At 30.0% G+C, this 15,279-nt stretch overlaps 2 protein-coding genes across 4 annotated transcripts; one reads left to right on the top strand and one right to left on the bottom strand.

Moving 5' to 3' along the window:
- Positions 1-420: 420 nt before the first annotated feature.
- LOC114182438 (uncharacterized) lies at positions 421-2,016 on the bottom strand. Of its 3 annotated transcripts, none has more exons than XM_028069305.2 (3): positions 1,645-2,016; positions 818-888; positions 421-607 (listed from the first exon to the last, which is right to left on the bottom strand). In XM_028069305.2, exons 1-3 carry the CDS (start codon positions 1,886-1,888, stop codon positions 524-526), a joined length of 399 nt encoding a protein of 132 aa, XP_027925106.2. In that variant the 5' UTR covers positions 1,889-2,016; the 3' UTR covers positions 421-523. The 3 variants fall into 3 exon arrangements, with proteins under 3 accessions (XP_027925106.2, XP_085528507.1, XP_027925105.2); XM_085672381.1 differs by having other exon boundaries at positions 421-609; positions 795-891; positions 1,645-2,010; XM_028069304.2 differs by having other exon boundaries at positions 818-891; positions 1,645-2,005.
- A 4,607-nt stretch (positions 2,017-6,623) lies between these two features.
- Positions 6,624-7,757, top strand: LOC146887282 (uncharacterized). Its single transcript, XM_085672086.1, has one exon. The coding sequence runs from the start codon at positions 6,624-6,626 to the stop codon at positions 7,755-7,757; it is 1,134 nt and encodes a 377-aa protein (XP_085528212.1).
- The last annotated feature ends 7,522 nt before the right edge of the window (positions 7,758-15,279 follow it).

Below are 15,279 nucleotides of genomic sequence, written 5' to 3'. Positions count from 1 at the left end.
TTTCCTATCATATGAGAAACAGAAGCAATAACTCTCATGCAAAGAAATGGATAAAAAAAGAAGAAGAGAAACATCTTAAGTAATTGCATGTGCTGCTTCCTTCATTCATTAAAACAGCACACATGCACAGTTTCTTAATATCTTCTCATATGGGTAGAAATATTTGGTTACAAGCTCTCAATAAACAATACTCACGTGACATGAATCAGAGAAAAAGAAAATAAGGATCAAAGACAAATTAGAAAAAAATAATAATAGAATTAAATATTTTTAGTTTGGAAAATTTTAAAATTTGAATTAAAACATGTTAAATGGTCAAACAACTTACACACACCATGCAATTGATTGAGTTAAAAAAAATCATATTTATTATTTTTAAAATTAAAACAAAAATAAATTTTAATTTTACATTAAAGAGAATAAAGATATAATTTAATCCATACGAAATAATAAAATCAAAAGGACAAATAAATTGTAAATAAAAATGGAGTTGGTGGAAAAGGTACACTAAACATGAGTTTTCTTAATTTTGTGCTCTTTTATCATCTTCCTCGCCGTTACATGCTGCTGCTGCACCTTCTGTTTGGTTTTCTGCATGTGGGACCACCTGTGTGGGGACACGTGGAAGTCATACGTTAGTCTTTTTCTTCATCCATATATATCTCTTCGACAAAATATCCTTATCTTAATAATTTCAATTATGCATGCACAAGACCATTCAAAAAATCATGTGAACCCATAAATAAATATATTATTTAAATGTTTTCACGGTTGGATCATGATCCAATGGCTGGAAACAGTGGCAAATTTATTACACCTGATCCTGTGATGAGTTGTAGGGCTGAGATGATCTTCTCCTCGGTCTTCTCATTATTGGACCCATTGAATCTACTGCACCAACCAACACCGAATTTAAATTTAAATTATAATAAAGATCAGAAAAGAAAAAAAAAGGTGGTCAAAAAAGTGAACCATCTTAACAAATTAAAACAGGGACACAAAATAAGTGGATCGTGAGATCATTTTCATCAAATAAATACATCGAAAAACATCGCTGTAAAGTTCAAGATTTTTCTAGAAAAAAAATCTTTTGGTTAATTGAAACAATTAAATAATAAACTAACAATGCTCGTTAAATCCCCGGAAATTGTTTTTGTATAACAAAATTAAAAGAGAAAAAAAGAAGAAGAATATAATGGATAATGAAGGAAGAGAGAAAATGTTGTTTAGTGAAATATTGAATTATGATTCTAATAGTTTTTTGTTATTTTTTCCTATTTTCTTTACAGTGTATAACTTTTTATCTTTGATGTAAAAATAAAAAATAAAAAAAAGGCATTCGATGGTGGGGCCAGATGGAAGAGAAAAAAATCACGCATTGTCTACAAATATCTAAGAAGCATATTCGTTGTTTTTTGACACCGCTGTTTGGTTTGGGACGTCAACCACCGGTCCACCGCCACCACCGTTTTCATCAAAATAATAAAAATAATAAAATGCAGCCAAACGCTGTTTGATTATCAAAACTCTCCTCAGCTCAGACAAACCCGATCCACCGAATCCAAATCAACGGTGATAATAAACCGGTGGTTGTTTAAAGGCGCGGCGGGGTGGTTAAACTTGTGAGGGGGTGCGATCACGTACCTGCGGGTGCATGGAGTTTTCTGGTGCGGCGGCGGGGATGCGGTTTCAAATCCAAAGTGGAATCGGAGGTGTCAGGGAGGTCGCGATCGAGGCGCAGGCAGTGGCGCGTGAGAGTTGCGACGCCGTGGTTTTCATGCATTGCACGCACGAAGGCGGCTTCCATGGTGTTGAGGAAGTGCACGTGCTTCTCCTCTGTCCAGAACGACGGCGTTTCGGTCGCCGGCACGTGCGAGGTGGAGTTCATTGCGGCGGCGGCGGTGGTTTGTTCGGCGATTCCGAGGAGGAGGGGTTGGGTTTTATAGAGACAGCTTGTGAAGAAGTTGGTTGGGTGGGTTAATGAGAGTGGGAAAACAGAAATATAAGAGATCAATTATTTTTTTAATATCACAAAAATGAACTTAGCTAATAGCCTAACATACACATGGAGAGATAACTACGTAGGTATATGATGCATTATTAGTATATTATTATAAGGAAAATGTTATTCTTAGTGTATATATTTTTTTAAATATTCTCTATTTGTTAAATTTATTATTTATTATACATCACAAATGCAAATAAGTATTGTTGTTTATTTTTTTTAATTAATACAAGTGAAGTGAAATTCATTAAAGTTGATGTATTTTAAAAAATGCAATTAATAGTAAAAGAAGTAATGTTAAAAAAAATGATGGCATTGTTAATGATGATGCAAATTGACATATTAATGAGTTAAGATTTTAATTCTAATAATAAAAAAAACAGAGAAAGAGAAACATATATACCGAACTGGTCCTAAGTTGTGCTTGTTTTACGAAAAAAATCATGATATTTGATAGATTTTAATATTTCGTCTTTGTTTGTCAAATGGTATATATAATATAAGTAGTAGTGTTGTATAATGTAACAAATAACATATTATTTTGGTGTAAAAGTGAATCTTCTCAAATTTTTACTTTCAAATTAATTTAAAATAGTATGTTTGAATATTTATATTACATAATATGGAACATCACTAATTTTAATCTTAAACGTGATTAAACCATCTTGAATTAATATAATTTTCAATCATTTTTTTTTTCATTAAGAAAACTTAAATTGGATTAGTTATCTCTCAAAGACAAAAGAAAAAATATATTGGTTAACACAAATTTAATTAAAATAAACTTGTTAGTTTTGTAAAAACTATAAAACTAAACTTGGGATGAATTAAGGAGTTATACAAATACACACTTATATTATTATTTTTTAATTTATAAATCTATTAAAGCAATTAAATCAAAGTATTTCAAGAATAAATAATAGAGTAAATTTTTGTCCACGTTTAATAATGTATCAAAGTATACTTTCTGATGAATGTAATATTTCCCTTTTGTAGGTAGAAAAAGAATAAAGTCTTAATTTTATGCTACATACAAAATGTAAATCTAGATTATTATCCATTAACTTTCCTTAATATAGTTTTTGTAACTTTATTTGCATTAATGAGTTGTGGTAAGTGATATTCTATAGAAGCGCGAGTAGCATACAGACACACCATACTCGAGTGGGTAGGTTTTGAAAGGTGGGAAAGTTACGAAATATCTCTGACCTTATGAGAGTGAGAGAAGATATTTTGGAGATAAATGTAGAAAAGGAAAAAGCATATTTAGTATTACATCTTAAAATTCTGTAATGTAACAAAGAAGGTACAATAAAAAAATATCATAGTTGAAAATATATTATTTTTAATATTTAAATGATATATCTTAAACATTACTTAAGAAAATAAGAATAAAAGCTTGTTTGCTAAAGTATAAAGTAACAAACATGTTTCAACATATAGAAGAATAATAATTGAAATATAGTAAAATCATACCTACATAATAACTTTTAAAATGCTTAAATATATTTTTAATCATACAATACAAATATTAATTATATTCAACATAAATATTGATTAATTTTAAATTGCTAAAACTTTTAGTCCATGTTCTAAATAAATATTAGTTTAAGGTAAAAATATAATTTAAATAATTATACTTTTTATTTATACCATTATATAAAAAATACATTATTTTCTTATATATTTTAATTAAACAATTTTATCTTTCAAGGAATACCAAATAATTTATTTATTCTTTATTTTATAAAATAAATAATTGAATAATTTTTCAATTTTAAAATAATTAAATGATTTCTCTTTTAAAGATAACGACTATATACATTTTTCTTAAAATTCCTTAAAAAGAATTATTTATTTATTTAATAAAATAACTAAATAAATAACTTCTCTTCTTTTGAAAATAATTAAACTATCTTTACTTTAAAAATAATGGTTAAATAATTTTTATAAAATTATATATATTAATGTAATAAAATTGTTAATGCAAATACACAAAAAATACTCATCTTCGCTAGTATATGCAGTTTAATTAAGTAATAAAAATAATATAATCATATACTATATCAATTTTTCATTTAGTAATTTAGTGTTGTATTTTATATTAAAAGTAATTATATTTTTTTTTGTATATATTTAAAATAATCTATTTTCTAATGTCATAAAAAAGAGTTTTTCTTACTGGACATATACTTTATATTTTCAAATTTTCTAATTATAATATATTAAATTATATGTAATTATTTATCTAAATTTGTTATTCTCTTAATTTGAAATAATATATATTATCTTAATCATTTTAATTAATATATTTAATTTCTAGGTGTAGATAATAATAATATAATAATGACTAAGAAAGAGTTAAAAAAAATATATTAGAATTTAACATTAATAAATATCCTATATTTACTAAAATTATATGAAGTCATATTTATATACACTAAAATATATTTAAGCCAATTTAAAATATATAATATTATTACATAATAAATTTAATTGTTTTGTGTTACTTTCTTTGCTAAAAGAAGCCTCTATATTTGTGTATAGAAAATATTTAAACTTTACTAATCAATATGATAAAGGTACTATTTAAGGAATCTACGAACAAAATTTTTATGAAACACATATTTATTAAATATTTTTATTTTATTATTAATTTTATAGCGTCTTGTAAAAAATCTTGTGTGTAAATGGTGACATGTGGCTACATAGTATTTCAGACATTTTTCTCTTATTATCCTGTGGTCCACTTTTTGGTTTTTGTTTTGGATTATTGCAAAGAGCCCATAACGGCCCACTTTTCAGTTATTGATTCACTCTGTCACCATCCTCTTCATTTAATGAATTTATATATATAATTATATATCAAGAGAATTTCTATTTTTTTATACATAATTTATATTTTTATTTTACTTCTTATAATATAATAATTTTTAGAGGGTTATTTTTGAATTTAATTAATAAAACTTAATTATAGTTAATAAATTAAGAAAATGGTAAATTAAAATGTAATTTTTGAATTATTTTTATAATATTAAATATCAGTAGTTTTATTTTCAATAATTTAGTAATTAATATAATTTATATTGTTTTGTGGAATCATAATGCAAAATTTGATACAAACAAAAATAAAAAAAATACGTCAACTAAAATAATCTATAATATTGTTTTGAATTTATTACATTAGATTAAACATATTTTTAGTATTTTCTCATTTTAAATTTTAAATATAGTACAGTTACAACGATTACGTGATGAGAAAAATTATATATAAAAGGTTACATATACACACTAGGATTCAATAAATCTATGTTCTTATTAATTCAATAAAAGAATAAAGAGAAAGTTAATCTTTTTTACTTGTGTTGATAACATTCAGGATTTAGGTTTAATAAGTTTTAAAATAGTATAAAAGATTAAAAGTTGTATTATTTTTACTTAATAAAAAAAGTGACATATTGATTTTTGGATTATAAGTTGTAATGTTATCATGTTCGTTAACACTTCATTATGTATTGAATATTTTCTTGATTTTGACTTTATTTTGTTAAAGAAAAACGAAGTCAATATTTATGAATTGAGAGAGGGTGAATTGGTTATAGAATCAAAGAGACATATATAAGGACTAAATTGAAATCAAAACAATAATATTTGACCGTGAGATTTACATGTGACATTATCCTGTTATATAGTACTGATAGTGTCACGTGACACACCAAAGACCTGACACATTAAAGCCCACACTAACGGATCACCCACTAATTTCTTGACTCACGCACGAGACCACTAATATTTTGTCCCACGCACGAGATGAATATACCTTGGCGTGAGGAGTGTGTTGGAAGTCCCACATCGACTAGAGATAAGGCAAATTCATAATATATAAGTGAGGTGCAAACATAACTTTACAGATTAGTTTTGTGGAGTTGAGTTAGGCTTAAAACCCACTTCTAACATTTAAAAAACAGTGTTTTTTTTATTATTATTATTATATATATATATATATTTATATTTATTGTGTTATCTGCTTTTATTTATAGTATGATTTAATGCTAGGATGTACCATTCTCCGAGTTGCACTTTTCTCTACATTTTTCAGTATGATGACAGCAACAAACTGGTCGCCTGGTGAACTTCTTCTTGCTAGGTTTAATGCATGTAGACAAAATCTAGCAAATATAGATTGTGAGTCAAGTTTGCATAGGTATAATTGTATATTAACAATTAGATTTAGAAAACACACACAAATTTATAATTTCTTTTGGGGTTATGGGGAGAGACTAAACAAAAGTTTAGGATGAGATGATGTTCCTGAAAAGATCTTTACGTTGCTGCATAAAGCCTAGTTTCTAGGAGTGTTTTCTGTTACTGCATAATAAAACCTAGTTTTTAGGAGCATTTTATGTTTCACTGTTATCACGTAGCTATTTTTATGCATTCAGTTATTATTCCAATGTATTCGGTTACTGGCTATTTAATAGCCTCTTTGAATTCAATAAAAGCACTCAATTGGCAGTAGTTGCAATATACATTCTATTCCTTTCAAACTGGTATCAGAGCCCCCACTGGGCCTGATACATAAGCCGCAGCTTACCTGTGAGAAAAGAAACTTACGACAATGAACAACGACAAACTCTCTTCAAAAATTCCTTACTTTGATGGCCAACATTATGACCATTGGAGTGAATTGATGGAGAATCTTCTACGTGCCAAGGGTCTATGGAATTTAATTCAAAATGGTGTTGAGGAGCCTATCGAAGGTACTGTTTTGACTGCTGCACAATTAGAGCAGTTGGAGAAATCCAGAACTGAAGATCATAAAGTCAAACATTACCTTTTCAGGGCCATTGATAGATCAGTTTTCGAACAAATTCTGGATAGGAGCACATCCCAGATTGTTTGGGAATCCCTGAAAAAGAAATTCGGGGGAAATGATCGTGTGAAGAAATCAATGCTTAATGCATTGAGAAGGGAGTTTGAGGTGCTTGAAATGACAGAAACAGAAACCATCACGGAGTATTTTGCTAGAGTCATGACAGTGGCAAATAAAATGCGAAGCAATGGAGAGCTTATGCCCGATGCCAAGGTGGTTGAAAAAATCCTTCGAACTTTGACAGCACGATTCACATATGTCGTAGTTTCGATTGAAGAGTCCAAGGACACAGAGTCAATGTCTATTGACGAACTTCAAAGCTCTTTGGTGGTCCATGAGCAGAAGTTTAAAAAGGTCTGTCGAGATAATGAGCAAGTACTTACATTGGAGGGAAGAGACAGAGGAAGAGGAAGAGGCGCACATCGAGGTCGTGGACTAGGTCGTGGACTAGGTCGTGGACGGGGAAGAGGAAGACAATATTTCTCAAAGGCCACTGTGGAATGCTTCAAGTGCCACAACTTGGGACATTTCCAATATGAATGTCCCCAATGGAACAAAGAAGAAGCAAATTATGCAGAGTTAGATGAAACGGAAGAGCTTCTTTTGATGGCTACGGTTGAAAAGGGGTCCAAAAGGAATGGCGCATGGTTTCTGGATTCAGGGTGTTCTAATCATATGTGTGGTGATAAAGGTATGTTTGTAGAAATGGTATCAGGAGATCAACACTTTGTCAAATGTGGAAACAACTCTCGAATGACTGTGGTTGGCAGAGGAAGTGTGCGATTGATGTTTAATGGCACTGCCTTTCTTATTCGAGATGTATACTATGTCCCAGAGCTTCATAAAAATTTGTTGAGCATGGGACAAATTGCACATTGAATTGCACATACAAAAATGAGTATCAACCGTATGTTTATTCTCTTTAATGAAAGCTCTAACCCTAATGCCATTGAAGAATGTCTACATACCTCCTCTGACCTAACTTACCTTTGGCATCAAAGGTTTGGCCATTTAAACTACAAAGGCTTGAAGACGCTACAAACACGACAAATGGTTCATGGATTGCCTGAACTCAGCGCCTCAAGTATTACGTGTGTTAATTGTTTCACTGGCAAACAACATCGTAATCCAATTCCTAAGGCGAGTGAATGGCGTGCTAGCAAGGTCTTGGAACTCATACATGCAGATATTTGCGGTCCAATAGAACCCATTTCAAGTAGTGGAAAAAGGTATTTCTTAAGTTTTGTTGATGATTATAGTCGTAAAGGTTGGGTGTATTTGCTATCTGAAAAATCTGAAACTTTGGAGTGCTTTAAATCCTACAAGAAAATGGTGGAAAAAGAAGTTGAAGCATCCATCAAATGCTTACGAACAGATAGAGGAGGAGAATTTACCTCTCTTCAATTCAAGCTTCTTTGTGAAGAACATGGAATAAAAAGGCAGCTTACCACGGCTTATACACCGCATCAAAACGGAGTCGCAGAACGCAAGAACAGAACTGTTATGAATATGGTACGTTGTTTGCTCTCTGCAAAAAGGGTTCCTAAATTTTTTTGGCCTGAAGCGGTCAACTGGACATTTTATCTGTTGAACCGTTGTCCAACACATGCTGTGAGGAACATCACTCCACAAGAAGCTTGGAGTGGAATCAAACCTTCAGTAAAACATCTTCGAGTTTGGGGATGCCTAGCTCACGTGCACATACCAGAGGCAAAAAGAGGTAAGCTTGATGATAAAAGTTTTCCTTGTATTTTATTGGGTGTTAGTGATGAGTCAAAGGGTTATCGGTTATTTAATCCTAAGACAAAGAGAATTGTTGTTAGTAAAGATGTTATATTTGAAGAAGAGAAAAGTTGGGATTGGGGTTCAACTTATAAAGAGCAAATAGAAACTAAGTTGGTGTGGGGTGATGATGAGTTACATAGTGATAACTCTACGGAGGAAAACATCCGTGAAAATGGTGAAAATGGGTTTGCGAAAGATGTGGAAGATGATAGTGATGGTGCGAATAGTGAGCATAATGAGGGCAATGGGGATATAAATGAAGCAACAGTGAGTTCACAAGAACACATGATTCAAAGGAGAGAAAGAAGGAGGCCAAGTTGGATGGGAGAATTTGTCACTGGGGAAGGATTAAGTGAAGAAGAAGAAGTTGATACAGCAGCATACATAGTACAAGATGTCATAAGTGATGATCCAATTCTATTTGAGGAAGCTGTCAAACACGAGAAGTGGAGAAAGGCTATGGATAGCGAAATAAATTCAATTGAAAAGAATCAAACATGGGAACTCATGGACCTACCAGCTGGAAACAGAACCATCGGAGTCAAATGGATTTATAAGACAAAATTGAATGAGTTAGGTGAGGTTGATAAATATAAGGCAAGGTTGGTCGCTAAGGGGTATTCTCAACAATATGGAATTGATTTTTCTGAGGTTTTTGCCCCTGTTGCACGCATGGATACAGTACGGTTGATTATGGCACTTGCAGCATGCAAAGGATGGGACATATTTCAACTAGATGTAAAATCTGCATTCTTACATGGAGAGTTAAGCGAAGATGTATATGTAGAACAACCAAAAGGGTATGTCAAAAAGGGGAAGGAGCATAAAGTTTACAAGTTACATAAAGCCTTGTATGGTCTAAGACAAGCACCAAGGGCTTGGTTCAGCCGCATAGAAGCACATTTCACACAAGAAGGCTTTCAAAAATGTCCAAGTGAGCAAACTTTATTCATCAAACGAAGCGTTGGAGAAGGCATATTAATTGTTAGCATATATGTTGATGATTTGATTTATACTGGCAATGACATAGGTATGATGCTTAAATTCAAGAAGTCTATGATGCATGCCTTTGATATGACTGACTTAGGAAAGATGAGATTCTTCCTTGGCATTGAGGTCTTACAAAAACAAGAAGGAATTTTTGTGTGTCAACGGAAATATACCAAAGATGTGTTGAAGAAGTTTGCAATGTCAGATAGCAAACCTGTACAAAGTCCAATTGTTCCAGGTAGTAAGCTTAACAAAGATGTGGAGGGTACAGCTGTGGATGACACTTACTTCAAGCAAATTGTGGGAAGTCTACTATATCTGACAGCTACACGGCCAGATATCATGTTCAGTGTAAGCTTAATTAGCAGATACATGTCAAAGCCAACAGAGATGCACTTACAAGCTGCTAAGAGAATCTTGAGGTATTTAAAAGGAACTACTAGTTATGGGATATTCTACAAAAAAGGGGGAGAGGAAAATCTGCTTGCTTTCACAGATTCTGATTATGCAGGAGATGAGGATGATTCTAAAAGCACTTCTGGTTATGTATTTTTGCTAAGTTCAGGAGCAGTGTCATGGATGTCCAAGAAACAACCAATTGTTACCCTCTCAAGTACAGAGGCAGAGTTTGTGGCTGCTGCTGCCAGTGCCTGTCAAGCAATGTGGATGAAAAGAGTTTTGAGAAACTTAACGCATACTCAAGACAGTAGCACAATTATTATGTGTGACAATAGTTCAACAATTAAACTTTCCAAAAATCCAGTAATGCATGGTAGGAGCAAACATATTAGAGTGCGTTTTCATTTTTTAAGAGATCTTGTGCAAGATGGAGAAATTGAGTTGGTGCACTGCGGAACTAAAGAACAGGTTGCAGATTTAATGACCAAGGCTTTAAAACTCGAGACTTTCCAGACTCTCAGGAAAAGGATGGGAATGGTTGATTTTTCTGAAATAAACTAACTGCATACTGCTGTCAGTTTAAGGGAGGGAATGAAAAGATCTTTACGTTGCTGCATAAAGCCTAGTTTCTAGGAGTGTTTTCTGTTACTGCATAATAAAACCTAGTTTTTAGGAGCATTTTATGTTTCACTGTTATCACGTAGCTATTTTTATGCATTCAGTTATTATTCCAATGTATTCGGTTACTGGCTATTTAATAGCCTCTTTGAATTCAATAAAAGCACTCAATTGGCAGTAGTTGCAATATACATTCTATTCCTTTCAGTTCCCTTTTCTAAATTCAATATGCCGTAAGCCTTAGTAGCATCAAACACAATGCAGTTCAATCCTGCAAATGAAGAGATCATAAATTTGTTTTCAAAGGATTTTTGCTCTGCCTTTTGACATTGTTATTTTAGTTTGAGGGATACATTTCTATAGACCTCTCAAATCCCCACCCTTGTATTTCCTAATAATGTTGTATGGCATCCTTCATGTGCTAGAAATTGATAATATGGTAGCCAGAGAAAATGCAGCGGCCACCTTTTTCAGCCTTTGTACAGTGATGAGAACAGAGTAGCAATTGGTGTATTAGTTACTCCTTTTATCATTTTTCAATGTCTTATGATTTGTGTAGCAGCTAGGATTTGAAATTCCTGAGAAGTAAAAGGGTAGGGCTTAAAACTCTTGGAAAATAGAAATAATGAGGATTCGAACTACTAGTAACTTACAATGGTTATGAAACTGCAAGAAAATTATACTTTTCTAAAGTTACTTTAAATTGCTGGTAATTTATTAGTTACACTGATTTTATTAGGGAAAAGTCAAACTGTAGATAGGGGGTTAAAACCTCCAAAAACGCCAAATATAACTCTAGTTAGAACCATTTTTTGTTGTAGTGAGTGTTGGTGGGTGTGTGTGCGGGTAAACGTCTGCGTGAGTGTGTGTGGATGCATGTGTGCGTATGTGGGTGTGTATGTGTGAATACGTGTGCTTACATGTGCGTACATGTGTGTATATGTTATAATACAATTTTTTTAAAAATACGAACACACTATTAGAAAAAATTCATTTAGTCACCAAAAGAATATAATCGTAAATTGTGACTGAAATAGCCACCGATTTATATCAATCTCAAATTAGTCACCGAAACAGTGACCAAATTGTTTGTTAGAGACATTAGTTTATTTAGCGACGATATTGTAAGTGTACACAAGTGCGACAAAATATGTGTTTCCGTAGTATTAATAAAATAAATAAGTCATTCATAAGTTGTTTTATCACTTAAATATAATATAAAATAAAAGTTGTATATTTTATAAAATTTATTATAATTTTTTGTTTTGCAAAATTGTTTACGATCGAAAAGGAAGTACTTACATAATCAGTTTCATAGAAAAAAGCAATTAATTTTTTTTATGAGAAATTTCATGAAAATTTAAAATTTGTAAAAAATTACATAAAAAAATTAAATTTGTGATTTTTTAAATTGATTTTATTTTTTGAGATAAATTGTTATAATTTTTTTTACATAAAAATTTGTTGAGATAGAAATCTACACAAGAGACTATGTGAAATACGAATAATTCAAAAACTGTGTTTATCTTTTCAGTTAAATTTTCTGATGAAAATTATAATCATAACACAAATTGATAACATTAAAACCTAAAGTATGGAAATTGGTTGCAAGAAAATTTGGTATGGTAAAAGAGAATAGCCCAAACATCTTGGTCAAACAAAGAGATAACTGACAATGTTTACAAAATTCAAATAGAACATTGTTTTGTTAAATCATTGTGGGATTACATATGTAGCGAAAACCACCTTCCTTCGGTGAAGGAAATGGAGAACGGAGAAGACGAAGAAGAATCTTCCTCCCCAACTACCACCTATGCCAATTGCAATGTTGGTGCGGTACCAGTAACAATGTCCGAGCATCACTCTAATTTAAATTATTATTTAAATTAATCACTACAATAACTAATACTTTGTTATCATTAAAATTAATTATTATTTGATATTTTTCTTGTAATATATATATATATATATATATATATATATATATATTCTCCAAAATATGATAATTTTAAATTAACTATTATTAGGATTATTTATTTTAAAATTTATAAAGAATTCTGATATTGTAATTCTGGACGACAAACTAATTAAGAAAATACTTTTATTAAATGAAGGAAATAAATATAAACAAATTTTAAATCGAGAATAACAAAATTCAAATTTCATTTTCCAAGGTTAAACGAGTCGTACTTTTGAAGGAAATTTATGACATGATATCTGATTACTAATTCCGGATTAAGATTATCTTCTGCTTGAACGGTAATCATGCGTCAAAAACTTAATTACACTATGTTTGTGTAAATGACTAAGTTTGACCTAGTTTCCTTAATCAGCACAAAACGAAAAACACGAAAAGTATCAAGACTTTCGAAGAAGTATTAAGAAGTAATATATACATCTTTCGCATCGCATGCACCCACCTAACGTTTTTGGTTAAATGGATCATGCATCTATTTTTAAGTTCAACTTCGTCAAAGTTTGGTCGAGACAATTGCCAACTTTTTATATATTTTTTTTTCTACTCCGGATAAGATAAAAAAATATTTTTAACATTATTTTAGTAAACTTTAACATCAATTATTTTAATTTAAAATTGATAGAAAAAAATAGATGACTGATGAACAAAGAAAGCTAAAAGACTAATAAAGATTATAAAAAATTGTAAAACAATAGGACTATAAAAGGGATTTAATTCGACTTACTGTTCATTAAGGGTTAAGATAAAAATAAGTCAACTTAATACAATGATTTTTTCCATGAGTAAGAATTTTGTGACAGTAAACATATGATAATGACATTAAATTTTTATATTATAATAAATAAAATATATTTATATAATTGTGATAGTAAAATTATATATATATATATATATATATATATATATATATATATATATATATATATATATATATATATATATATATATATATATATATATATATATATATAAAGTGTGCAAATTTACGTAATGTTTGCATATTAAGAATGAAAGGGTGCACGCGCAGTGTTTTTACGACAAGAAGAAGCCGCAGAAATTTGAATTTTTGTACACAATGTGTTTTGAATTATAGTTATAAGTATAAGTGTCAAAGTTTTGAACTGAGCGTGAGATTCCTGATTCTAAGTCCCTCTTTTTTCTTTTAACAACTAATGTATAATTCTTTCACGCCTAAGCAATAAAACATTTAATTAATACAAAAGTTGGCATCTTAAGTATCATTCTTGATCACGGAAGTTCAAACTAACTATAAATTGTTCTACTAACCATTAATCATTTACAGCATGCTAAAACTATTAAATCAGAAGAAAAAAAAGCACGCGCCCATAAACATCAAACAATAACTCAAGTAATAAAAAAACACACGATTAACGTTTTTATTTACAAATTAGAGTTTTCTTATGATAACATTAGTACGAATAACCATTTTTTTAATCGGATTATGACTTTTAGTTGGATCTCACTATTTAATGACTTATTTTTTATATTTCATTTGCAAAACTAATAGCAAACCTTGTTCAAAATATTTAAATTTAATTTTATCAATAATAGTTTAAGAAAATTTAATTCATCCTTATAAAATTAGTTTGTAGGATAAAATTACTACAGTTAGATAGATATTTGTGAATGATCTCATAGCGGTTCAATAACAAATGACATAATTGTCTCAAAAAATAATAATAAATTTTATTAAGATAGGCTCTAAATGATTGATATCATAATAAGTAATGGACTTTAAATCTAATTTCATTATACAAAATCGATTTAAAGTGAGATTTACACATATTTATATATTATATATGTTCCAACAATGAATTTTACCTATTTCATTTAATGTTTCTCTGTTTTGGTAAGTTTTAGGGATGACAATAGGACAGGGTGAGGACGAGTTTCGCTATCTCATACCTATCTCTGTACAAAATAATGCATCTTCATCCCCATATCCAAATCCAACAGGTATCAAACTTTTGTCTCGTCCCCTTCCCACCGGGTAACGGGTATAATCTCGTACTCATACTCATACATGTTTCTTACTACTTCAATATTAATTTTAATTAATTCTTATAAAATAAAAAAAAATTACGGTAAATGAAACATAATATTATCAAATATTCAATATTAGGAAGATGACTATTTCTTCGATATCAAATATTTTGAAATAAATTATAATTGTTTACATTTTAGATTAGAATACCAAATAAAATTTCATGAGAACCAAAATATTTATTAAATTTGCAAACATTATTGAAACCTAGTTGATAAAATTTAAAAATATTTTTAAAAAAATATAAAAGGAAAACAAATATTCAAATTAAAATATATTTTAAGTGTTTGTTTACTTCATTTTTTTAAATTCTAATGAATCTCTTTTTTATACACTAGTAAAAATTATAATACACCACTTGATCAAAATGACGTAAATAACAAATAATAAACATAATAGTAAAACTTTAACATATATCTTGTATCTTTTGAAAAGTTTCCTTAGATTTCTAAGGTATTTTTCATCTTATCATACCCTTAATTATACATTTGATTTTCTTTGTGCGATTTCTTTCAATAGTCTCTCATAAGACACACATTTGTTAATTTTTTAATATTTTTATCTAT

The sequence above is a fragment of the Vigna unguiculata genome, chromosome 4, assembly GCF_037176805.1.
Source record: "Vigna unguiculata cultivar grain cowpea cultivar isolate G323 ecotype 2 chromosome 4, ASM3717680v1, whole genome shotgun sequence".
Taxonomy (NCBI): domain Eukaryota; kingdom Viridiplantae; phylum Streptophyta; class Magnoliopsida; order Fabales; family Fabaceae; genus Vigna; species Vigna unguiculata.
The sequence above is the reverse complement of the archived record's forward strand: the minus strand, read 5'-3'. Positions and strand labels throughout refer to the sequence as shown.